This window comes from Schistocerca gregaria, chromosome 7 (assembly GCF_023897955.1).
Source record: "Schistocerca gregaria isolate iqSchGreg1 chromosome 7, iqSchGreg1.2, whole genome shotgun sequence".
Lineage (NCBI taxonomy): Eukaryota > Metazoa > Arthropoda > Insecta > Orthoptera > Acrididae > Schistocerca > Schistocerca gregaria.
This window is the reverse complement of record NC_064926.1, coordinates 449569200-449595430: the sequence shown is the minus strand read 5'-3', so window position 1 is coordinate 449595430 and position 26231 is coordinate 449569200. Positions and strand designations below refer to the sequence as shown.

Genomic DNA, 26231 nt, shown 5'->3' with positions numbered 1-26231 from the left:
TAAGCTTGTAAAGTTACTATATTAAATTCTAAGCGCTATTGACCAAATACGGGTCAAATTAGTATGACAGGCTTTCGTGAAAGGACGTACAACGTCGCCTTCATCGCTCTTAATATCTAATGACCGACGGAGGTCATTTTGATTAGTGCTATCGGATATGTAAAATAATTTCTTGAAATCAGGTACTTGAGATACTGATCCATGAAGCTTAATCAAGAGAGGTCTGCGAACGCATATAGCGTGGAACAGACAAACTACCTTAATGTTCTAATAGACTTGAAAGGTGACGCATGCATATTAAGCCAGTTACGTTATGTAACTAACTAAATAAATATTCTTTAGTTTAAAAAGTTTTTAACGTTTACACTGCAAATTTAGTTTTTTGTTTTTTTCCCTTACACAATTAAGCTACGATAACTAGTTTCGGTTGCTTTCTACAATCAGTTTCAGATAGCTCCAACCGTAAAAAGAAGCTGAATATGCAAGAAAAACTATCATCATTAGCTATAGCCAAGAAATTACATGCATTCGCGTGGCCTTTGATTCAGTGCAACTTGCCATTCGCTTTCTTTATTACTGTCATCTTGTTAGATTATGGTTCACGACCTGTCTCGCTTACGATGAAGTTTGTAACTATACAGCGTCATACTCCTGTTTGCACACTGCACGAATGCATGTAATTGCATGACTACAGCTAATGATGATAACTTTTACTGCATATTCACTGCTTTTTTACAGTTTTGACGATATGAAGATGATTGTAGAAAGCATCCGAAACTACACTACTGGCCATTAAAATTACTACACCACTAAGATGACGTGCCACAGACGCGAAATTTAACCAACAGAAAGAAGATGCTGTGATATGCAAATTATTAGCTTTTCATAACATTTACACAAGGTTGGCGCCGGTAGTGACACATACAACGTGCTGCCATGAGGAATGTTTCCAACCGACTTCTCATACACAAACAGCAGTTGACCGACGTTGCCTGGTGAAACGTTGTTATGATGCCTCGTGTAAGGAGGAGAAATGCGTACCATCACGTTTACGACTTTGATAAAGGTCAGATTGTAGCCTATCGCGATTGCGGTTTATCGTATCGCGACATTGCTGCTCGCGTTGGTCGACATCCAATGACTGTTAGCAGAATATGGAATCGATGAGTTCAGGGGGGTAATACGGAACGCCTTGCTGGATCCCAACGGCCTCGTACCACTAGCAGTCGAGATGACAGGCAGATGGGGACGTTTGCAAGACAAAAACCATCTGCACGAACAGTTCGACGACGTTTGCAGTAGCATGGACTATCAGCTCGGAGACCATGGCTGCGGTTACCCTTGATGCTGCATCACAGACAGGAGGGCCTGCGATGATATACTCAACGATGGACCTTGGTTCACAAATCGCAAAACGTCATTTTTTTCGAATAAATCCAGGTTCCTTTTACAGCATCATTATGTTCGCATCCGTGTTTGGCGACATTGCGGTGAACGCACATTGGAAGCGTGTAATCGTCATCGCCATACTGGCGTATCACCCGGCGTAATGGTATGGGGTGCCACTGCTTACACGTCTCGGTCACCTCTTGTTCGCATTGACGGCACTTTGAACATTGGACGTTACATTTCAGATGTGTTACGACCCGTGGCTCTACCCTTCATTCGATCCCTGCGAAACGCTACATTTCAGCAGGATAATGCATGATCACATGTTGCAGGTCCTGTACGGGCCTTTCTGGATACAGAAAATGTTCGATCGCTGCCCTGGACAGCACATTCTCCAGATCTCTCACCAACTGAAGACTTCTGGTCAATGTTGATCGAGCAAGTGGCTAGTCACAATGGTTCAAAAATGGTTCAAATGGTTCTGAGCACTATGGGACTTAACATTTGAGGTCATCAGTCCCCTAGAACTTATAACTACTTAAACCTAACTAACCTATGGACATCACACACATCCATGCCCGAGGCAGGATTCGAACCTGCGACCATAGCGGTCGCGCGCTTCCAGACTAAACGCCTAGAAGCTCGTCACAATACGCTAGTCACTACTCTTGATGAACTGTGGTATCGTGTTGAAACTGCATGGGCAGCTGTACCTGTACACGCCATCCAAGTTCTGTTCGTCTCAATGCCCAGGCGTACCAAGGTCGTTATTACGGCCAGCGGTGGTTGTTCTGGATACTGATTTGTCAAGACCTGTGCACGCAAATTGCTTGAAAATGTAGTCACATGGCAGTTCTAGTATAATATATTCGTCCAATGAATAGCCGTTTTTGGCCGGCCGGTGTGGCTGTGCGGTTCTAGGCGCATCAGTCTGGAACCGCGTGACCGCTACGGTCGCAGGTTCGAATCCTGCCTCGGGAATGGATGTGTGTAATGTCCTTAGGTTATTTAGGTTTAAGTAGTTCTAAGTTCTAGGGGACTGATGACCTCAAATGTTAAGTCCCATAGTGCTCAGAGCCATTTGAACCATTTGAATACCCGTTTTCATCTACATTTCTTCTTGGTGTAGCAATTTTAGTGACCAGTAGTGTAGTTATCGTGCTTTAATTCTATAAGGGAAAGAAATTGTGGTCTAGACATTATCAAAATTAAATTTTTTTCATAATCCTATAAGGATTACGCTTTTGCAGACTGAGGTTGTTGTTGTTGTGGTCTTCAGTCCTGAGACTGGTTTGATGCAGCTGTCCATGCTACTCTATCTTGTGCAAGCTTCTTCATCTCCCAGTACCTACTGCAACCTACATCCTTCTGAATCTGCTTAGTGTAGTCATCTCTTGGTCTCCCTCTACGATTTTTACCCTCCACGCTGCCCTCTAATACTAAATTGGTGATCCCTTGGTGCCTCAGAACATGTCCTACCAACAGATCCCTTCTTCTGGTCAAGTTGTGCCACAAACTTCTCTTCTCTCCAATCCTATTCAATACTTCCTCATTTGTTATGTGATCTACCCCTCTAATCTTCAGCATTCTTCTGTAGCACCACATTTCGAAAGCTTCTATTCTCTTCTTGTCCAAACTAGTTATCGTCCATGTTTCACTTCCATACATGGCTACACTCCATACAAATACTTTCAGAAATGACTTCCTGACACTTAAATCTATACTCGATGTTAACAAGTTTCTTTTCTTCATAAACGCTTTCCTTGCCATTGCCAGTCTACATTTTATATCCTCTCTACTTCGACCATAATCAGTTATTTTGCTCCCCAAATAGCAAAACTCCTTTACTACTTTAATTGTCTCATTTCCTAATGAGGTAGAGAACCTATTAAAGAAGTTTGGTACGGCATCCTGAGGCATGAAGGAATAGTTTATTTTATTAACAGAGCGAAATTCACTGGGTAAAAAATTGCAAAAGTAGACGCAGATTTGACTGCAGTAAGCAGCCTCAAGTGGATGTAGATTGTGTTAGGTAGAGATGAACGTGGGTGCAATTATAGCGTGAGAGCCGCATCAAATATTTCTTGGGACCGAAGACGACAATAATAACAACAACGACAGTAAATTACAGGCATCTGCAAACACCGGACGCTTTGGTAAGAGATAAGAGAAGGTGCTAGAGATCACTGTGGGGCTAGACGCATTACGGCCGGCGTGTGTGCAGGCAGCTGTGCACTTTGCCGGCTGGGCTGGGCCGGGCCACGCCGTGGCTGGTGGGGCGTCTCCCCAGAGCGGTGGAGGGGTCCCGTTACGTGTGGGCCGCGGCTGACTGGTTTCTGCTGAGCTCACCGGCTCGCCGCGGCCACTCAGTCACCGCCGGGCCCGCCTCACGCTCAGAGGTGCGACCGCTCCGCGCTACTCCGCGATCGCGTCGCGTCGCGTCTCCGCTCCACCAGCGCCTCTTACGGCTTCGCCGCGAAACACTACCTGCAACCGCAGCAGCGCTATTGTCACTCGTTCGGCGGGCTGTGACAAGTGAACGACGATCGCCAGACTACCGGCTTTCTCCATCCTCTACGAGGGGTTGCGTAGTTAATAAGGCAGCATTCAGTGTTTAAGGGTGGCTCGTCACCCCTTCCGCGCAACCCTCTGCGTTTGCCGGCTGATCGCCCAGCATACGTTACTGGCAACCTGTTCCAGCTGAAGCTCTCCGCTGTAAAGCATAGCAGTCCGAGGCCGAGTGTGTGTGATCAGAAACAGCTGTTCCTTCGTGCGTCATCTTCCAGCCGGCGCCGACTTCAACGAACTTTGGTCCGACGCTCGTTGGAGAAACGCGCTCTAAATCTGCGGTCACTTCAAAGTGTCGGCTCGGCCCGCCTCTTCCCACTATATTTATGTGCTGTTCCTCTTTTCTTCCTCTGCAGTACTGACATCCTCACTACTTTACTTCAAAAGAAAAAAAAATTGTGCTCTTTCGCCATCGTTAGAAGCCACAAGCAATTCGGGCGAAGCGGAGCATTTAATCCCGTTTCCAGCGATTCTGCACTCGCTCATTAACGCTGCGCCCGTCATGTGGCTAGGAGATCAGTGCTCGCGAGTGCGCTTTATTTAGAGCTGTACACGTTAAACTCGTAATCGGTTTCGCCGGGCTAGCTATGCAGGGCATTTAAATGGATTTTCGAGGGGAAACGAACCCAGTAATTACCAAAGTCTTGCCTTCGTAACTGCGCTGTAAATGGGCACCCGCACGGCTATTAGTCGGGGTTTCATAGAGATTGCGTCGGTACAGTGACGTAGCAGTTGCGCGAACTTTTCCACTTCCCCGTTGATGTCTGGGGGCGCTGTTCTGTGCAAAACTGACGAGTGAAGGAGTGTCATAGCTGTCACAGGGAGGTAAATGTTTCCCTACTGATGTTTGGTTATTACGCTGGGAGTAGAGTTGTGAGGTGCAGAATCAACGAGTGAAGATATCTCGATTCATGAGTGAAGGTTGAATAACGCGGAGCGGTAGTGCCGATACGAAGCGACAAAAAATGTGGTAGGTTCAGAATCAGCAGAGAGAAATGACGGTCAGGCTATCAGTAATGATGCCTTGAACCGAGATTTTCTTTTTTTGTGTAATATGGAAGTCTGAAATTGGTTATATGAAGCTTGTCTTACTGCTGACAGGTGTGCCTGTTACGGACGCGAGTGCAAAGTGCAGCTCTGGAAATTCAGTCTCGTTCTAAGTGAGAGTGTGTGACAGTGATCGACGCACAGTGGTTGTACAGCTAGTGGTTATATGTGTTTTTCGTACTGCTGCTGCTTTTGCAGTCACAGAGTCCATTCCCCTGTGGACGCAACTTATGACGTAGAAACAAACGTGTGACATCGGAACAAGGCGGAGCCGTGTGAGTGCGCAAACTGGTCACGTCAGGTCCTCCAAGTGGTGCGGAGATAAGAGGTGGTAACGTCAGACGAGGCAGCGATTGGCGGGTCCGTTTGCGACAGCGGCAGCAGCAGCAGCCGCGAGACCGCACTTCCGGCGAGTGAGCCTGTCCGGCCGATCCGCCGGCGCGGCGCTCTTCCGGCCGGCTCCAGTCCAGTCCAGTGCAGCGCGAGCGGTGACGGGTGCAGCGTGGCCACGCACGCGGCGCGCTGGTGTTCTCTGGAGGCCGGATGGCGGCCGCCGCCGTCGTCGTCAAGAAACCCCTGGCGGGCGCGCCGGCCCCGCCCTCGAGACGCGAACGTCGACGGCCCCGCTGCCGCTGCTGCCAGCCCGCCGTCTCCGCCTGCCGCCGCTTCTGGGTATGTGCCCGTGCGCGCTGCGGCCGTCCGCTGCGAGCAGCTAACGCCGACCCGTCCAGTTCGATTCGCAGTGTACTAAACGGGACGGAACGCTAAAATAAACCACGGAGCGGTGGCGGAATTGACACACATGGTCAACGGAACGGAACAGAACGAGGTTTCTCACGAAGGTTTCTTCACTCGTCAAGCATCAACGTTGATGCTCGTGGTAGGGAAGGTGACATCGTCTGTTAACATCGGAAGTAATCTTGCCGCCTCACTCGTTTTATAGTTGTGATTTTTGTGGTTCAAAATGGTTCAAATGGCTCTGAGCACTATGGGACTCAACTGCTGTGGTCATTAGTCCCCTAGAACTTAGAACTACTTAAACCTAACTAACCTAAGGACATGACACACATCCATGCCCGAGGCAGGATTCGAACCTGCGACCGTAGCAGTCTCACGGTTCCGGACTGCGCGCCTAGAACCGCGAGACCACCGCGGCCGGCGCGTTTTGTGGTTGGTTGGTTTAAAAGGGGAGGGGGATAAAACTGCTCCGTCATCGGTCCCTGCGTTTTGTGCTGCCTTGTAACGTGGTCCGCAGGAATTGAGTTTTTGAAACCATCTATACGATGACGCTGTTTCGGGTCCCGGGTATATCACACTGCAGCCATTCACCCTGGTGGTCACCCTGTGCGAGTAATATAAGAAAAAAATCGTAGTTTTGCGTGAATGTTCGTGTGTGTGTGTGTGTGTGTGTGTGTGTGTGTGTGTGTGTGTGTGTGTGTTTGTGTAGATATCGGTGTTGTGTACTTTTTAACATAGGAGCCTGAGGTACAGATTGTTGTGGGTTCGAATCTCGTCAGGTGCTCAATTATTTTTTTAAAAAATCTGTATTGAAATGACCTTGATCATATTTAATTCAATTAATTGCTTTAAACATATTTTTTGACACGTAATTTTAACTTTCGTATTAACTTCTTCATTTGCGCGTTATTTTTTTATTCTCAAATAAATGGTTGAAATGGTGAAACGTCCCCTTAAAAAGGTAACGAATTACTGTGCTGATAAACCTCTTACATTATTTGATTTTCAAACAGCTGAGCAGAACTGAACGTACACAGACATTACTCTCTTCACCTATTCTGATCAACACTAAACTGACAGCCAATATTTTTAGCGCAACGCAATCTGGCTTTCAATAATCCCTACAAAAGAAGGGCCCTGACTAACAATAACCTATACCTTTCATGAATCACTTACCTCACAAAAATCTTCGTTACTCGAACTACTGCAATTCAGCGAGCGCCACTATTTCCACCTAAATAAAAGATTCAAACTACTGAAGGCACAAACTACTGATAGGCATAGTTAGCAAATTAAAGATTTTGAAAGAGAACAAACAATACATTTACCTTAATAGTGTTCAAAAGTCATAATATATATATATATCAGTCCATGATATCCAATATTACAAATTTACTCTTTCTGTTGGACACACGTCCAGATCGTCCGCTCTCAAAATTCCGCTATCTCTCTCTCCCCCCCCCCCCCCACCCCCCACCCCACATGCACATCCACAACTGCGCAAGGCGGCTCACCTCCAACTGCGCAACGCGACGCGCTGTTAACATCGAACTGCCCAACACTACAATGCCGAATATTACAACAATGCCAACCAGCCACAGACTGCACACAGCACAGCCAGTGATTTTCATACAGAGCGCTACTTGGCGTTACCAACATAAAAACCTAAACATTCTACTTACAATGGCTCTGGGCACTATGGGACTTAACATCTGAGGTCATCAGTCCCCTAGAACTTGGAACTACTTAAACCTAAATAACCTAAGGACAACACACACATCCATGCCCGAGGCAGGATTCGAACTTGCGACCGTAGAGGTCGCGGGGTTCCAGACTATAGCTCCTAGAACCGCTCGCCCACACCGGCCGGCTTTTAATTCTCATCCTTTTTCAGCTAGAATCCTTATACACGTCATTTTAATTACTTTTTTTGTATTAACTTTGATTTAATATATTGCGTTTGATCATCTTATATTTTTGTCCATGTTACTACATTTATTATTTATATTCGTCGTTTCGCTTCAATATCATTTTAATTATAATTCCTTCTTTTGTTTAAGTCTTCATTTGCGTTATTTCGTCCATTGTGCATAGTTTTAAATGTATGTATCAGGATTATCATTCAAAATATTTACGTGTTATACGTAACGAATAACACAGTTTTGACACTACTGCACAGCCAATATAAAAAGATTATTTCATCTTTTGCTCTTTTAAACGACAGATCGGCATTTTCGAAGTTTTAAATATCATAATCGACAAAAGAAAGTAATTAAAATTAAATGCATAAAGATTCCAAACGAAAAAAGATAGGAAAAAGTATGAGAAAATGGAAAAGTTGATACGATGATTGAAATAGCGTGACAAAGGATTAGAAAGTTAAAAAAATCACGTTCAAACCAAGTAATTGAGTGAAAGAATAATCAAAGTGCCAGCCGAAGTGGTCGTGCTGTTCTAGGCGCTGCAGTCTGGAACCACGAGACCGCTGCGGTTGCAGGTTCGAATCCTGCCTCGGGCATGGATGTGTGTGATGTCCACAGGATATTTATCTGACACGTAGTTATATCTACAGATATCTTATGGTGTGTGACGGCTGGTGCTCTGTGTACATGTGGCACTTCCCACTTTTTCCGGTTCCCGTCGCGAATAGATCGCTGGAAGCCTCCATGTGCGCTCGAATCTCTCTAATTTTACATTCACGATCTTTTAGCGAGACATATGTAAGACTCTTTTAGAAATTTCGGTATATCCATTGTGGTTGGCGGGCTGCGACTGTGATTTAAATTGGCGTTTATCTGGTAATAAATGTGCAACCAGTCGCTTTTGTACGATTTATTCAACCATGAATATGTTTTCGAGCCAGTGCAGGTTCATCTTCAGATGGAGGTGTTACAGGAATATTATGTTTTGGGCGATACAGAAAACCTTATCAGTTGAAGACACGCAGTCTGTATATGAGTCTGCGATCATTTTATTTTTAGCACAGATATTTTCACAAATCCGCCCTGATCGCATAGATTTCTTTACGCTTTATGACCGGTTCGGCGATGAGCCGAAACCGGTCATAAATATTTATATTTATATTTACAACAGATCTGAAGATGGCGATAAGCCAAAACCGGTCATAAAGTGTAAAGAAATCTATGTGATCAAGACAGACATGTGAAAATAAAAGTGCTAAACCCAATACCAGTGATGTTACCATTAACAGTACTTCATGCCACCCGAACCAACATAAAACTGCTTTCTTCAGGTCATCTGTAAACCGTATGCTCTACACTGCTATCACTGAAGAAGATGCCTGCAAAGAAATGAACATACTTAAATCTATAGCCCAAAATAGTGGTTATAATGCCTCTTTGATAAACACCATAGCTGAAAAAATCCAAATTAAACTCAAGGAACCACCATCACCATTAGAAACTAAGAAAGAAATGCCAAAATTAGTCTGTCTTCCATTCCTTGGCAAAGTGTGATATAAACTTGCAAATCTTTTCACACAACATATCATAAAAATATCCTTCCACACTGACAATAAACTATAAAATAAAACTATTCACAGTAATAAATCCACGGGAGATTGGCCTAAAAATTCTGACATATACAAACTCACATGCTCTTCTTCTTCCTTCTACATAGGCTAAACAGGGACAAATTTTTCAAACCTCTACAAAGAACATACTGATGGCCTTCGACTAAAAAACTTAAATAAGTCCAGTTTTGCATCACATGTTGCTCATCATGAACACACTGTTAATTATATCAATGACAGTCGTTCTATGCTACACATTGCTGAGAAAGGACTACAGATGGACCTCCTTGACAATTAGAAATTTTCATGCACAAACTAAAATCACCCTAAAAAATCCTGAATGAACATACTGAGTCAACACAACATCTTTTCTTCCAGAATTTCCAGGATATCCTAGCTCCAAAACAACAAAATGACAATAATTCATCTTCCTGCATAAATCTTGTTCTTCTTGGTGTTTAACGACTACGGTATTCTGTAATTTACAAAAAGTTTTTAATTATATATTAAATATTCATCTCTTAGCTGTTTACCTTTTGTAAGCAGCTAGCAACATTTGCTGAAATGTAAAATCTGTACTAGTAATGTTTGTATCATAATACAAAGCATCTCTTGTCAAAGACTATTATGTAGTAAAGTGCAGTATCTGCCATATCCATATTATTTGTAAAAACATCGAATGCTTGCACCCTGTGAGCCAATGTAAAACCAAGTGCAGCTACATACTGCGTTTATTCGTGTACATAGCTTAATAATGCACGTTATAAGAAGGAATTTGATGTGAATACCACAAGGCAGTCCACTGCAAGTACCTAAAACATAAAAAACTTTCGTATTCTTAAATGTTTCGTCACCGATTACTAAATTTTCGTTATTTCCACCAACAGCACCAGCACTACATCTAGCTACACTTGGTCCACAAGATAATGTTTCTGTAACACCTCCATCTGAAAATGGCTCTAAAACATGTTCATGGTTGAATAAATCGTAAAAAAGCGACTGGTTGCATATTTATTACCAGATAAACGTCTTTTAGAAATGTGCGCTCTCGGAACTTCAATAGTAAAGCACACCGCGATGCAGGACGCCTCTCTTGCCGTGTCCGCTGCTGGAGTCAAGTGAGCGTCTCGCGTCGCTTTCGCCCTTTCTAAAAAGGTAACGAAACGCGCTGCTCTTCTTTGGATCTTCTTTATTTCCTCTATCAATGCTATGTGGCACGGGTCCCAGACAAACGAGCGATATTCAGATATCACTTCCTTCATTTCGAGAAATGTTTATTGATGTGTGAAAAATACCGTGTTGCTCCGTGGTTGGGTGTGTAAGCTAAATTGTAGGTCCACCTATAGCTGGCTGGGAGGCCTTCAAACTAATGTTCATGCTACTGAGTGCTTTACCTTGTTTTCGAACATCTCGCAAAGGTTCCATGAAGACTTAGTAATTATTCTTGGCATGTTCTTCGACAACATGCCGGAATATAGTATCAAAATTAAGGATTTAACATCGATAATGTTTATTAATGGCCAAATCATTATTCATAGCAGAAGTGCTTGACAAAATCTAAATGAAGACAGAATTCTGCTGAGGGCTGGTTTGAAAAAAGAATATAATTACTGAATATAGCCTATAAGGCTGTTAAAAATATTTATTGCTGTCGCAATTTCTACATTTTGCCGTTATCATTCATTATGTGATATTAAAGAACACTTTACAACACTAAGGTTGTGGCAATCTGGAACACAGGTATCAGATGCCCGAATCCAAATACATATGGTTGTATAAGTATGCTCGGTCTTCCACGCATCAATCTTTACAAACTTAGAATAATGAAAGAATAAGAAAAGCGTCGTTCAAACATTTCAGAACAAGGAGAAAATATATACATAAAAACACACAACAGAATATCCAGGATCTGGGCCAGGTGGAGCATTAGTGTTGCGCAGGGAATGGGGAGACAACTATTAGTTACGCCGTAAACGGTGGAATAGTTTTGAGATTTCACGACAAATGATTCTGGTCCTCTCGCCCCCTACAACCGACCCCCGACCCCAATTCGAGGTTTCTATACAGATCGTCTTCAGTGATCGCGTGAAGCAACCTAGGAATGTAGGATTTCCACACTGCGTACCTTAAAATGCGGCGAATACTGGATTTACTTACACCTGATTCGCGCGCAACTTGCCGTGTGGACTTCTTAGGAGACCTTGTGAAGGCCTGTACCACTGCCTTAACCCCTCTTTCGTCCGCTACTGATATCTTCCTGCCCCGCTGTCCCTTCTTCAGATCACACGCATTTCCTTCCATCTCAAATCTGTCGCGTAGCTTCGTTATTGTTACACGTTACACTGGCGCAGTCCCAAACTCTGCCCGCCTTCATCTCTGCACTTCTGTCGTGTTTTCCTATTCCCAGTCAACTTTAAAATCCACTTTCTTTTATCGAAGGACAAGTTTTCAGCCATTTTCTTATTTACCTGCAGTTTATAGCAACTGAAGTCCGCCCCGACAGCTGAGTGGTCAGGGTGACGGATTGCCGTCCTACGGGCCCGGGTTCGATTTACGGTGGGGTCGGGGATTTTCTCCGCTCAAGGACTGAGTGTTGTGCTGCCTTCATCATTTCATCCCCATCCGGCGCTCAGGTCGCTCAATGTGGCGTCGAATGTAATAAGACCTGCACAAAGGCGGCCGGACCTTCCCTGCAAGGGACCTCCCGGCCAATGACGCCAAACGCTCATTTTTCATTTTTTTTTTTTTTTTTTGAGAGTTGTCATGAGAGCACTATATAATCACAATTGGATCAGGTTATCATTAAAACGTTTTCAGTTATCAAAGTTCAAACAGTGTAAACTCCTTTGTGAGACACCCTGTATCTGAGACTTCTTGGCAGATTAAATCTGTGTGCCGGACCGAGACTCGAATTCAGGACCCTTACCTTTCGTCGGCAAGTGCTCTACCAACTGAGCTACCCAAGCACGACTCACGACCCCTCCTCCCAGCTTCAGTTCTGCCAGTACCTCGTCTCCTACCTTCCAAACTTCACAGCAGCTCTTCTGCGAACCTTGCAGAACTAGCACTAGGATATTGCCCTTTATCTGTGTGTAAACTGAAACAGTTCACATATAGCGCGTATCGGAATCAGTTTTCCCCACACAAAAGGAAAAACTCCAACACAGAGACGTGACCGAAAGTTCTTCGTTTGTAAAAGTATTTCTTTTAGAAGCTGTGTCGAAAGTGCTAGCCATTAACGTCCCGGGGAGCCGAGAGAATAACGCTACAAGAATTTACGATCCTCCAGTAAGAGTGTTCCCACTCTTGGTCACGCGAGAGGACGTAGCTGCAACAGGCCGCACCGGAGCTATTACGTTGTCATGGACTCCGTGCTGGGGACTCTCACTTCCAAATCGTTCTCTTATCACCACGTTACATCACTCGCAACTAAGTGCGACATCTGCGTGAGTATGAAACGTTACAGTTGGTGCTGTTTTACCGTTGCTGGAGGGACAAGTGAACGTAAATAATATTTACGAGCAAATTATTTGAGCAGTATACATCTCAGTGACATATAGATGCCCGGACTTTAACGTGATTGTCAAGGATTTTTCCGTATGCAGGTCAGCTAGAACAGAGTCTACTTCTGCAGTCATAGACTGTGCGGCTGGTCCCGGCGGAGGTTCGAGTCCTCCCTCCGGCATGGGTGCGTGTGTTAGTCCATAGGATAATTTAGGTTAAGTAGTGTGCAAGCTTAGGGACTGATGACCTTATCAGTTAAGTCCCATAAGATTTCACACACATTTGAACATTTTAACAGAGTCTACATCACTTCGAAAGGACAACTAAGGAACCAGTTAAACGTGAAGTGACGTCTGTGGCTGTTTACACACATGTAAATAAGCCTTGCCGATATTAGGAAAGCCAAGAGAAAGTAGAAGTCATGCGCTCACCCACACTGTGGCCTTTGGCGACGCCGACCTGTGTTGCAGCCTCACCTTTCGAATCTCGAAAGAGTCGTGTGTCTGTCTACGTGAAGAGGCTTTCAACATTTTGACGGTATCACTTGTATTGTCATAAGTGCGGCACGAATCAGAGCGATATTTATGTAACTGAAAATCCGAGAAACTCGCGTGCAATCGCACTTTTTCTTCTTGTAATGCTATAAAGATGAAACGGGGAATGCTCGTTCTATTGTGCATATGACATGCGTTATTTGCGTAGCAGCAATGCAAAGGTTGCGCATCAAACGTGCTGAACACTTATAGATACAGGTGCGCAATTTCGGATTGTCTATGTAGCACACTCATCTATAAGACAGTACTGGAGAACTGACTGAAGACGTGTGTTTCCTTTCTCGTGCCAGTCTTGCTCGAAAATGAGATTAATATCCTTTGTTTTTACCGAGTCGTACACTGTGTCGATTATTGGCAACAAGTTGCAACAGCTTGCTGGTCGTGCATTCGCTGCTAGTGTTCTTCCACGAGCCGGCCGTGGTGGCCGAGCAGTACTAGGCACTTCCGTCTGGAACCGCGCTACTGCTACGGTCGCAGGTTCGAATCCTGCCTCGGGCATGGATGTGTGTGATGTTCTTAGGTTAGTTAGGTTTAAGTAGTTCTAAGTTCTAGGGGACTGATGACCACAGATGTTAAGTACTATAGTGCTCAGCCATTTGTACCATTTTTTTGTTGGTCTTCGTAAAATAGGAAAAGCTTCAAATGGAAACAATTTAGGTCGTTTCTGGCCGTGACTGAACTTTTCACTGATTTTAAAAACTAAATGTGTGCAGAAATTCACCTTCATCTCACAATTCCACGACGCCTTTGCGTTATACAGACATGCTTGAATTATTGTTAATGTTGTGTTTTTGTACGATTTAGTACATACTCTAGCTTCTCAATGTCGTAAACAATTCCGGTTTTTAACTTTGCATAATCTATTTTTCTAATGTTTAGAGTCCTTTTTCTATAGGCATAAGAATTCGTTAAAGCCCACAAAAATACTTCACTTTTTACTTTGTATGAATATCTGTTCGTTTCATAACTTCCTTTCAGATATTCGGCGTGTGAGGTTCAAATGGTTCAAGTGGCTCTGAGCACTATGGGACTTAACATGTGAGGAGAACTTAGAACTACTTAAACCTAACCAACCTACGGACATCACACACATCCATGCCCGAGGCAGGATTCGAACTTGCGACCGTAGCTGTCCCGCGGTTCCAGACTGAAGTGCCTAGAACCGCTCGGTCACAGCGGCCCACGAGTTTCTGTTGTGTCCTGGTAGATATTCATGTATTTGTGGTGAAGTACGGCGGTCAAAGACGGGAAAAAATCTGCAGAGGTTCCTTGTGCTAGTGTAAGCAGGGAAGCTCCACAGCTCCGCGTCGCTGTTTTTCCGCCTAGTTCTCTTTTAATATCTTCGTCGATCTGTGGTGGCTAGCTTCCCAGAAGCAGGAGCCCACGACCACCTTAAAGTTTCGTTGTATCTCTATAGCATACTGATGCTCGTATTTTGATCTTGTAACCATCAAAATTATACAACACTTGAGGAGCCCATTAAACGTGAGATGGTTTTACCGAAAAATGAAAAAGAAGTACTGAATCGAATTGGGGAGGAAAGAAATTGCTGGTACAACTTGACGTACAGAAGCATCAATAAATCGTCAGTTTGGTAATGGAATAAGCTATGATGGGTAAAAGTTGTGGAGGGAGACCAATAGCAAGACCACGACAGCAAGAACAAGAACAACGAAACCAACAACAACATACATAGTTATGGTCCAAGCACGCGTACGTAGGAACTGTTGTCCTTATTTTGCTTACGAATGTATTGCCTCCAACTATGTTGTCCTTATTTTGCTTACGAATGTATTGCCTCCAACTATGTTGGTCGGATATGATCATTAAGCTTGTTTCCTCCTCCCCCCCCCCCTATTTCTGGGGAGAGGGGGTAGGACATTGGTGGCAGTAGGCACCTATTTTCTCGCTTCTCTCTCATTGCCATCAACATACACACAATAAACTACAGTGTGAACACAGCCGTCTTCAGTACATCTTCCATTGTGGCTCCTAAAGTGTAAAAATTCAATGTGGCATTAATTCCATAGGCTTGCTCTAACATGTGATCCACACGAAACAACAACGTGGATACCCTAGAAATGCATTCCGCCCCTCTGAATACCCCAGACCCTGTATCTGAGTTACTGAACGGCACTGATCATGTAACGGCTTCAGAAGCAGTAGTAATGTGTTAGATATCCACACTGCTTTCTAAGTTCGTCTATTCCCTGGTACCGAGCAGGAAACCAAATAGGTTTCCCAGTTGCATCGTGAATGGAGGTTTAACACACAAAATTCTGTCTCGAATTACTGAACTACTTGTTAGCTTAACATCTATCATTATTATCGAGATTTCTCCAGTCTAATTACTTCTGTTCGTATATTGAGGGTGTCCCGGCATGATGAAGAGTAAACGTATCACTGCGACGCATGGAAACCTCGTCATAAAGTAAGGGGTCGAAAGTTACAATCGAAAATGAAAAAAATTCAAATTCACCGTTCGTCTGTTGACGAAAACATAAATCCAAGTACATGCATTTGTTGACTCATTTTATTTATCTGCATATCTTGCGCAATGTGCTACATTCACAAGGTTATTTAAATGGCATCCTTCCAGCCTTTGTGTAGGTATAACACTGTAACACAAAGTTCTGTCGTACCCCTTGGAACTATATAGCACACCTAGGGGATTCTGCCATAAGTTCCATTCAGTTTCTACAAGAGTCTTGGACACAAGACTTTTTACGTTACCCCAGAATAAGAAGTCAAAGAAGGTCAGATCACGTGGAGGAGGCGGCCACAAAGCAGAACTTCTTTTCCTACCTACCGTAAAGAGAACGTTGAAAATTAGTCTCGCCCAAATATCCCATCCTATAATACTGGCAACTATTCTTTGGTTTATTTTAGTGCTCTGGCCAGATTAGTCATCTCTTGGCTCTCCACCTTTGTCTCACCACTCCTTTTGTTATTACATAACAGCACTCTCATCTTAATTATTAACATTTGTAACAAATAAAAAGCACCAGCTTGCTTTTGTTCTACAGTTGTTGAACAAAAGAAAACTGATGCTTTTCATTTATTATGATTTTGTTCTACCAAGAACCGAAGGAAGTTTCTGTTAACATTTAACATTTATCCTTTCCTCTCTCCTCTTCTTCGTTTCTCCTTTCTCAATTCCTTCTGAAGCATCCGTTAATAAGCATTACCTTCTTAGATAGTCTCCTAACAATTTTTTTGTCTCTTTAAAATCTCCTGCAATAATTGTCTGCGTTTCACCAGCACTTCTGTTCTTTCTTCAAAAAAATGGCTCTAAGCACTATGGGACTTAACATCTGAGGTCATCAGTTACCTAGACTTAGAACTACTTAAAGATAACTAATCTAAGGACATCTCACACATCCATGCCCTATGCAGGATTCAAACCTGCGACCGTAGCAGCGGCGCGATTCCGGACTGAAGCGCCTAGAACCGCTCTGTCACAGCGGCCGGCCTTTTCTTTCTTAAGTCTTTCTGTCCGTTTTGGCCATTCCATCTACTTCCATAGCCACGTCTGAAAGATCGTTTTATTTCGTCTTAATGGTCTGTAAAAACGCAGTATAAAACGTCGTTGCCGTTTTTTGCACTTAAAACTTCCCTTGTCTCAGTCACACTTTTTATTGGTTGAAAAATGCCAGACACGTTTCCTCATTACGTCGTTTTCAAAGGACAGAAAGCTGTGTATAGAAGATACCATGAACAGGGAATGGTCACAATGAATCTGGTAAAATGTAAGGAGGAATCTTAACAGATTTTAAAAATACAAAAAAACCTCGATGCTAAAATACTGTTGAAAATAATGACGTATCGCTAATTGTCTATAAAATTGGTCCTCCAAGTGATTGCATTGAAATGAATTAAGTGGAGTTACAATACAAACCGATGGAAGGATTTGCTTATGGAAGAAAGTATTAAGTAGATTTAAATCACAAACCGAGAAATGGCATTGATTATGGTGACAAAATTCAGCGTATACATATATGGCAAATACAAAGGTCATAATACATCTCTCGTCCATTATCCCTAAATGTACACATCGTCGTCGTAGTAATAGCCTGTAAGTGTGATGTAGACAGGGTTAAGCGACATTTCGCTCAAGGTTGGTTCCTGCGAAAAATGTGGGGACCAAAGCGATAACCATGTTTTCTGTGGAGTTAGTAGCGGCGATGAAAAATAGTGTTGAACTTTCAGCACCAACCCCCTTATGGCAGAGTACCTTGTGGTTTGCTGGGCACAGCATTATTTGATCAGCATGCAGCCAGTACTGGTGACGACGCGTTCAGAATTACTGTTGGTAGCCCCCTCGCTGTTGTTAAACACACCGCCTTGGCCCTCATGCTGCGTGTATCCTCTCGCTAATCAAGTTCGCAGCGCCCGCATGCAGGCTATGTGCCCTTCGCCGGGTATCTTATCGCATTTGTGACGACTCGCAGCTGACGCATCGGAACCGCAAGCCCGGGCTATCACAACTCTGTAGTTTCCTCCAAAGTGCTGTTACTGTGAAGCCCACTGAATCACACCGACACTTTGTGTCAAAACTGTTCTGCAGAACCCACTCGCCAGACAATGAACGCCGTTGATTTCCTAGCGAGGTAATAAACCGTATCTCGCACAAAGACCGAGTGCCCAATGTGTTTTCATAGTCCATTAAATACTAAATTTACGTCTCGGAACTATTACGTACCAGAATTAACAGGGCTCGGAGCTATTACGCCTCGTAATTATGCACTCGATATCTGAAGTCTGTCTCTAGAGGTCAGTGTCTCTGTGACTCATTTTAAGTGACGCCTTCTGTTTTTTCATGTCCGTCTTATCTGCGACCACGTGGAGTGCCTCAAAATGCTAGATGTTTAAACAAATATATGGTTACGTGAGCTGTTTACGTTTACATATACGTCATGCATAGTTCACATTAACACCTTGGCTGTACGGCGTTCTGAAAATGAAATACCTATTCTTAGGCACAAGTCACTAGTCTTTTCTGTCCGAAAAGAAATTATCAACAAAAAAGGATCAGAACCAATCCATATTACTAGTTCCCATATTAACATGCTGAAGTTTTTTCATTTTGTCAAATTTCTTTGAGCAAAGTACTTCGCTGGAGCCTAGACTGTAGTTAAATTTTTTGTCGTGAGTATTGGAGTGTGAATGCTGAGCAGTTAATCGTCTCTACAGCAGCATTTAATGTACTCGTAATATTTGAGGGGTCATGTCACGGATTGCGCAGCCCATCCCTCTGCAGGTTATAGTCCTCTCTCGGGCACGGGTGTATGTGTTGTTCTTAGCATAAGTTAGTTTAAGCTAGTTTAAGTAATGTGTAAGTCTAGAGACCTCACAAGGTTGGTCACTAAGGAATTCACACACATTTGAACATTTGAATGTAATATTGGCGGGGAGCGCATTGTTAAGAAGAAAGAGAAACAGAAACGATAGTATGTGAAAACATGGACAGCGAGAAGAAAAGCTCGAAGGGTTCATTGGAATTTGCTTCGAGGACGAAAAGAGCTAATAAGAAAATAATTTGTTAATGGACGAACAAACCTTTAAGTTTGCCCTTATGAAAGTAGCTCTTCATATTTGCAAACAAAATGCTTATTTAAGAAATGGGATTTCTACTAAAGATCGTCTCTCGGCTAAGTTAAGATTTTTAGCAACAGGCGAAATCTAGCCGAGCTTGCAATATAGCACTCGTATCCGACCGCGTACCATTTCGTGTATTGTTCCAAAAACCTGTGACTCAATGAAAATCACTTAAGGAAGAACTTATGAAGGTTAGGTTACTTTATTTAGAGTAACAAATAAATACATTTATTCCACTTATGTACAGCTTATTGACAACACTTTAATTTCCACGTTACCACACAAACCTTACTTTACCTAATTTCATCGTTATGGCGTCCACAGTGTCCACTTAGAATACAGCTAATGGGAGCAGCTATCTCTTTATAACAGGCTTTCCGCTTATTGCGGTTTTTGTGATCAATGTGCTCGGTGTTACGAAGAATATGCCATGTTTCATACTTTGAAACTTTCAGTGTAGTGGTAGCCACACGCCAAATAAACTTTGAAGTCGTTTTACAGGCTAGAATCAACTGAAGCGAGTCGAACAAGTATCCAACACAGCGGTTTTTGATCAAAGTTAGGCCCTTGCTCTAACAAAGATCGTTAATGAAAGATACCGTTGTACACTGTCGAAGATTTGACCAAAGGGCTTTGATCAAAGATGTTTGTCAAAGAAATTCGACGTTTTAATACTGGCCTAAGCTACTGTCCAGGAACCAAGGATCCGGAACCACTTACAGGCTGCCTACCTAATACGTGGGGAACAAAAACTTGATTTTCAGTAGTTCGCATAATTAATGCCAGAGATTAAAAATTTGAAATCTGTGATCGTGTACTCATTAAGAGGTATACTCTTATGTTAAAGGTATAACGCAGTGAGGCAAGTATTACAGTTAGAAACTGTGAGTTTGTTTTGAGGCAGCATAACTGATGGCGCACATATACCCGGCCTTTATTCATCCATTATTTGAGAATGAGAGTCCTCAGAGACTTCCAACAAAGTTGACACAAAATTTCAAACCTTACGAATTTTTTTTCTTGCTAACACCCCTCCCCTACCCACATACACAAAATGATAAAGGGAAAAAAAGTTTATCGCTATTACATTTTCACTGTTCCAGCAGTATAACTTCAGCGTCAAAAATGAAGTTTTAATTCAACAATTCCTTATTACTAACTCTATTCGCAACACACGTTTCAGACAGTGCCTACATGTATCATTGAATGTAGCTGTTACGTCACTGTGTGACACATAGTTCAGGAGAAATTTCATAAATAATGGAATGTTTGAGAACTGCTTTTGCTTGAAATGGAGGACAAATTACCCAGACTACATTATCCACGGTTTCATGAAGAGAGCACTTAGCGGTTTCCAACAAACTTAAAGCATAATTTGAAACATTTCCTGAACTTTTCCTCGCTTACATGCTTAAAAGTCAGATATTTAACACAGAAGCTCAGTTGTAAAGAAATCAGACGTTTGGAACTGTTTTATACATGGCACTTCGTTTCTTTAAAGAATCAAGAATCCGGATTTCACTGGTAATTCGCTGAAGAGGCTATGGAATATTTTATGGATGCATAACTTGATCCTTCCTCTGACCGAGTCTGGTTAAGTCGCCAACAGCACAAGGATTTTTTTTTATTGTTATCTATGAACGTAACCGTTTGCATCCACAGTGCGACCATTTGCAAACGATAAGCTTCGTAAAGAAGTAAATAGACAGTAGAGCCGTAGTTCATGCCTAGCTGCTCTGACGGATGGACGTAATATTACACGCTTCTGTAAGTGTGTTGTAGCGTCTGGTAGTTTCATCACTTTGAGCTCACCTAAAACAGATAGGTGCGAGTAGACAATACATAGCACTTTCGCATATTCTCTTATTCACTATTAACAATGAAAGGGCCTACCTTTGCTCGGAACTCGCATAAGGCTAGGCGGTCTCGTAATGTTGTTCTTGTTCTTCTTCTTGTTGTTGTTATCTTCATTCTAAAGACCTTGTATTCCGTGTTTCCACGCTAGTATAACATGTGCAAACCTCTTCATCTGCGCATAACTACTGCAACATACTTGAAGGTGCTTTCTGTAGTCAAACGCGGGTTTCCTTCCACAATTTTTAGGACCCATTCACCCCTGATATCCGTTTCTTTTGTTTTGCATCAACCAAAAAACAAAAAAAATCCAGTGGAAAGAAATTAAGCAGTTTTTACACTCTTCGTTATCTTCGTGCAGACGTCAAAGACCTGGACATAGGGTGTAAGCGACCTGAAAGTCCAGAGGGAACAATTGTTTACGTTGTGAGTACGGAATGGTGAGTATGGAACCAACCAAAGTTTGTATAATATTTTACAGAAATAAAGAAAAGGAGACCCACTGATGATGACTCATAGGTGTAGAAACATGCAGGAGTTTTTAGAAATGATTATATTCTCTCTGGTGTTGGAAACATGCACAGCCAGGAGTGGCCGATTGAGAGAGTACAGCGTCGCAGCACAAACAAGCTACTGCTTGGCCACGATTCCGTCTGGCATTCGGCTGAAATCGAAAAGCGATCATGTGACGTTCCTCGCACTTGTGGTGCGATCTTCGCCATGGCCGACAAATTTACGGAAGCCTTGTTACCGAATCGATCGCAACTAAATATTTGTGACATGCAAGACTACAAATATAATTGCTGCTCATTTCATTCGCAGTTGTGCTCTTAGCTTCCTGCCTAACCAAATCCTCGAAAATCGCGTCATATTCCGAATAAACAGCAAAATGTTGGCTACAAGCAAGACTATAAAAATGATTGCCCCTCGTTTTACTCGCAGCCCTTTAAGCTGTGCTCTTAGGTTCCTGCCAAAGCATACCGTCGGAAATCGCAAATCGTGACAAGAAGGAATATAACTGTCATTTCTGGTTATTTCATTCGCAGCAGTTTCATCTTCCTTTCTTTAATCACACACAAGTCACAAAACGGAAAGAATTCATTATTGACAGAGCACGCTCTTGTAAACTCGCTGATTCAAAATTACTAGTACATGTTTCTAGGGGCTATAGAGGGGACTTAGTAGATAAAGTTTTGATGAGGGACCCATATCTGGAAATGTAACGTTTGGATGTAAAATCAGTTTGAGGATCCGATCACTTTCAAATATCCTGCTTCACAGTACGAACACAGCAAAGACACACGCCTGTGTGCTTTAGGAGCACAAGGCATGGACAATGTTTTGAGTTCTGTTCTGTGTGACGAAGGGCGTCGTCTTCAAACTCGAGAGTGTAACCCGTCTGTAGAGCACCACAGCCAGCCCTACTATTTTCGAACGTACCAGTTTGCCACAGCCGTTGTTTCAGTCGGTGGGAGATGTTATTTGATGTCATAATTACAAGAGGGACTGATGACGGCACCTTGCTCTCAGCTTGTGTGAGTACCGTGAAGCGGCAGGTTTGAAAGTGATACGATCAAACGGTACTTTCCCGGGCATGGGTTTCTAATCAAAGCTTCATCTGTTACGTCATCTATACAAGCTTGCAATAGGAATTTCGAATCACCCTTCATAAATAACATCGAATGTTGCAGAACATATTTCCGTTACTTGAATAAGAAACTCCCATAATTTGTTACATACGCGGACACGAACCTACGACCTCCAGCTCTACAACGTTGTGTCTCTAACTACAGGAGTAATGCTTTAAAATGGTTCATAATGAATTTTCTCAGGACTTTTAGAGACGATATGTGATTGACACTTAATTGTAAATGATCGCAACCTACAGTGGTAAATCTTAATCGCGCCTTTGCCTTAAAACGGCACACTGTCGTACTACGGAAACAACCAAACTATGATTCATCCAGTATGGCGTCTCAGATGTAGCGAGCGAAAGACACCACGTGACCGCTTTCCTGTTTCAGCCGAATCCCAGGTGCACTTCCCATTTCGAGTCACACGCTGTTGAGCAGCGCAGGTTACATTCAATAGGCTCGTGGTGTATGGCTGTGAGAGCGGCGCGTTTTTTCTGCCGCAGCATTGGCAGAACTGGTCGCTCCGGAAGCCAGACGAGTTTCCTGCCGCAGCTGTCGCTGGCTCGCCGCGCGATCGCCAACCCTACCGCAACACCCTCCCCCTCCCCCCCCCCCCCCCCCCAACACCGTTTCCCTGTCTGTCTGGCCGGTGCGGCAATCGACACAGCAGAGCCTTCATCGCTTCGCACTGAACAGCGCGCAGTGTGACGTCAGAGAGAGGCTACAGAATTAGAACGAAAAGAAGTGAAGCAGCTCCCCCTCAACCGCATTTGCGTGGCGTCCTTCACAAAAAGTTCTACTGCCACCTGTGCGAAAGGATTAACTTTCTGTCGAGGTTCGCAGGATGTTGGTCTGTGACATCCACACATCTGTTTGTGTACACTCATTGATATGTCTCCATTTAGGAGGTATTAGAGGAAGTGCAAAATGCCTAAACAGGAATATCTAGAGGAAAAATGTAAGTGTTTAGAAGCATATTTCACTAGGGGAAAGATGGATACCACTCAGAGGAAAATTAAAGAGACCTTTGGAGAAAAGAGAAGCAGCTGTATAAATATCGGGAGGTCAAATGGCTCTGAGCACTATGGGACTTAACGTCTGAGGTCATCAGTCCCCTAGAACATAGAACTACCTACACCTTACTAACCTAAGTACATCACACACATCCATGCCCGAGGCAAGATTCGAACCTGCGACCGTAGCGGTCGCGCGTTTCCGGACTGTAGCGCCTAGAACCGCTCCGCCACCCCGGCCGGCACGGGAGATCCGATGGAAAGCCAGTACTAAGCAAAGAAGGGGAAACTGAAGGATGGAAGGAGTACATGTAGGGTCTGTACAAGGGAGATGAACTTGGAGGCAATATCATAGAAAGGGAAGAGGGCGTAGACGAAGATGGGTCTGGAGGTATAATACCAAGTGAAAAATTTGATAGAGCCTTGAAAGAACTCAGTCGGAAAAACGCCCTTACAGCAGGCGACATTCCAGCAGAACTACTGATAGCCTTGGAAGAGCCAGCCATGACCAAACCACTCCACTTGATGTACAAGATGTATGAGACAGACGAAACACCCTCAGAATTCAAGAAAAATGTAATAATTCCAATGCCAAAGAAAGCAGATGATGACAGATGTAAATATTACCGAACTATCAGGTTGATAAATCACGGTTGCAAAATACTAGCACAAATTCCTTGCAGAAGATTGGAGAAACTGGTAGGAGACGATGACTGAGAAGATCAGTTTGGATTCCCGACAAATGTGGGAACACACGAGGCAATACCTACCCTATGACTTCTCTTAGAATGTAGTTGAAGGAAAGGAAAAAGATTTTGAGAATGTTGACTGGAATACTCTTTTTGAAATTCTGGAGGTAGGAGGGGTAAACAGGTGTAAAACTGCATGTACAGAAACCAAATGGCAATTATAAGAGGCGAGGGGCATGAATAGGAAGCAGAGGTTGGGAAGGGACTGAGGCAGGATAGTAGGCTACGCCCAACGCCATTCAATCTGTACATTGAGCCAGCAGTAAAGGAAATGTAGAAAAATTTGGAGTAGGAATTAACGTTCAGGGAGAAGAAATAAAAACTTTGGGGTTCGCCGCTGACACTGTAAATCTGTGAGAGATAGCGAAGAACTCTGAGGAGCAGCTGACTGGAATGGACAGCGACTTGAAAGAAGGATATAAGATGAACAGCAACAAAAGCAGAGCTAGGATAATGGAATGTAGTAAAATAAATCATGTGATGCTGAGGAAATAAGATTAGGAAACGAGACACTAAAAGCAGTAGATAAGGTTTACTATTTGGGCAGTAAAATAACTGATGATGGCAGAGGTAGACATGATATAAAATGTAGAGTGACAAGAAAAGCGTTTCTGAAGAAGAGAAATTTAACATCGAACTTAGATTTAAATGTGTAAAGTATTTTCTGAAGGTATTTGTCTGGAGAGCAGCCAGGTTTAGAGGTGAAACATGGACGATAGACAGTTCAGACAAGAATAGAATAGAGGCTTTTGAAATGCGGTGCTACAGAACAATGCCGAAGATTAGGTGGGTGGAGCGTGTAGCAAATGAGGAGTTACTGAACAGAATTGGAGAGACAAGAAATGTGTGCCACAGCTGACTAAAAGAAGGTGTCGGTTGATAGGACACATTCTGAGACATCAAGAGATGACCAGTTTAGTATTGGAGAGAAGTGTGGGAGGTAAAAATCGTATAGGACAGCCAAAAGATGAGTACAGTAAGCAGATTCAGAAGAATGCAGACTGCAGTAGTTATTCAGAGGTGAAGACGCTTGCACAGAAGCATGGAGATCTGTATCAAGCCAGTTTTCGGACTGAATATCACTACCACAACAGGAAAACCAAAAATTATGATTGGTAGAGTTTTTAAGGCAGAAGGAAAACAGTGCCACAGCGTGCACCGTGGGGAAAACTAACCTCTGCGACAGTCTGGACGGGTAGACGAATTTGTGTTGCCAGCAGCGATAGTTCATGCACCAAAAATTATGATTGGTAGAGTTTTTAAGGCAGAAGGAAAACAGTGCCACAGCGTGCACCGTGGGGAAAACTAACCTCTGCAACAGTCTGGACGGGTAGACGAATTTGTGTTGCCAGCAGCGATAGTTCATGCACAGGTGTAGGGATATGTTAGTAGCAGGTGCGCTAATGCTGTGTCTGGGCGCTGACAATGCTGCACTGTCCTCGTTTTTGTAACAAGTCTAGGTTATCATCAGATTGCTTATTTTGATCACATAATCTGGCATGGACGACCTGTCTTGCTTAATGATAAATTGCGAACACAAACCTTCTTCATGAATCAGTTAGTGATAGCCGTATGAAAATCCATACAGTAGTAGCTGAGATTAGCCTGCAGATAATGGCAGAAACAACTGTCCGAGGCTTGAAATCATACATGCAAAGATACAAGAATGCGCTGAAAGCTGACACCTCCGCGTTTTATGTGTGAAAACTCTGAAAGCTTTTTAATTAAAACAAACGTTATTAACATGTCTACATATTTGCAGCCCTCTGGCGCTACAGCGCTCCGTATTGTAGCGTGTACCATGGCGGTGTGTAACGTAACTATGTCGGCGCGTGAGATACAGCATGCTAGAGTCGTGTTTCGAATTAGAAAAGTTCGTCCACGCAGGAAGCACTCTCTCCTTCACTATGCGACATCAGCAACAATCCGACGGCTTGGGTTCATTGTCATCGACCATCCTCCATACAGTCCTGATACTGTCCCTTCCGATTTTCATCTGTTTCCAAAACTCAAAGATTATCATCGAGGACTTCACTTTGATAGAGATGAAG

At 43.3% G+C, this 26231-nt stretch overlaps 1 protein-coding gene across 5 annotated transcripts in view; it reads left to right on the top strand.

Annotated features, from left to right (window-relative positions):
* LOC126281243 (uncharacterized) overlaps nucleotides 1–26231 on the top strand; it is a 981147-nt gene that overhangs the window by 759007 nt on the left and 195909 nt on the right. For 2 of the 5 annotated variants that reach the window (XM_049980030.1, XM_049980029.1), the window contains exon 1: nucleotides 3696–5676. The exons of the other annotated variants lie outside the window; for them this stretch is intronic. In XM_049980030.1, the coding sequence (XP_049835987.1) occupies nucleotides 5548–5676 (129 nt within the window). In that variant the 5' untranslated portion in view covers nucleotides 3696–5547. Of the gene's footprint in view, nucleotides 1–3695; nucleotides 5677–26231 lie in introns of those variants that run through there. 5 annotated transcript variants of the gene reach the window in all.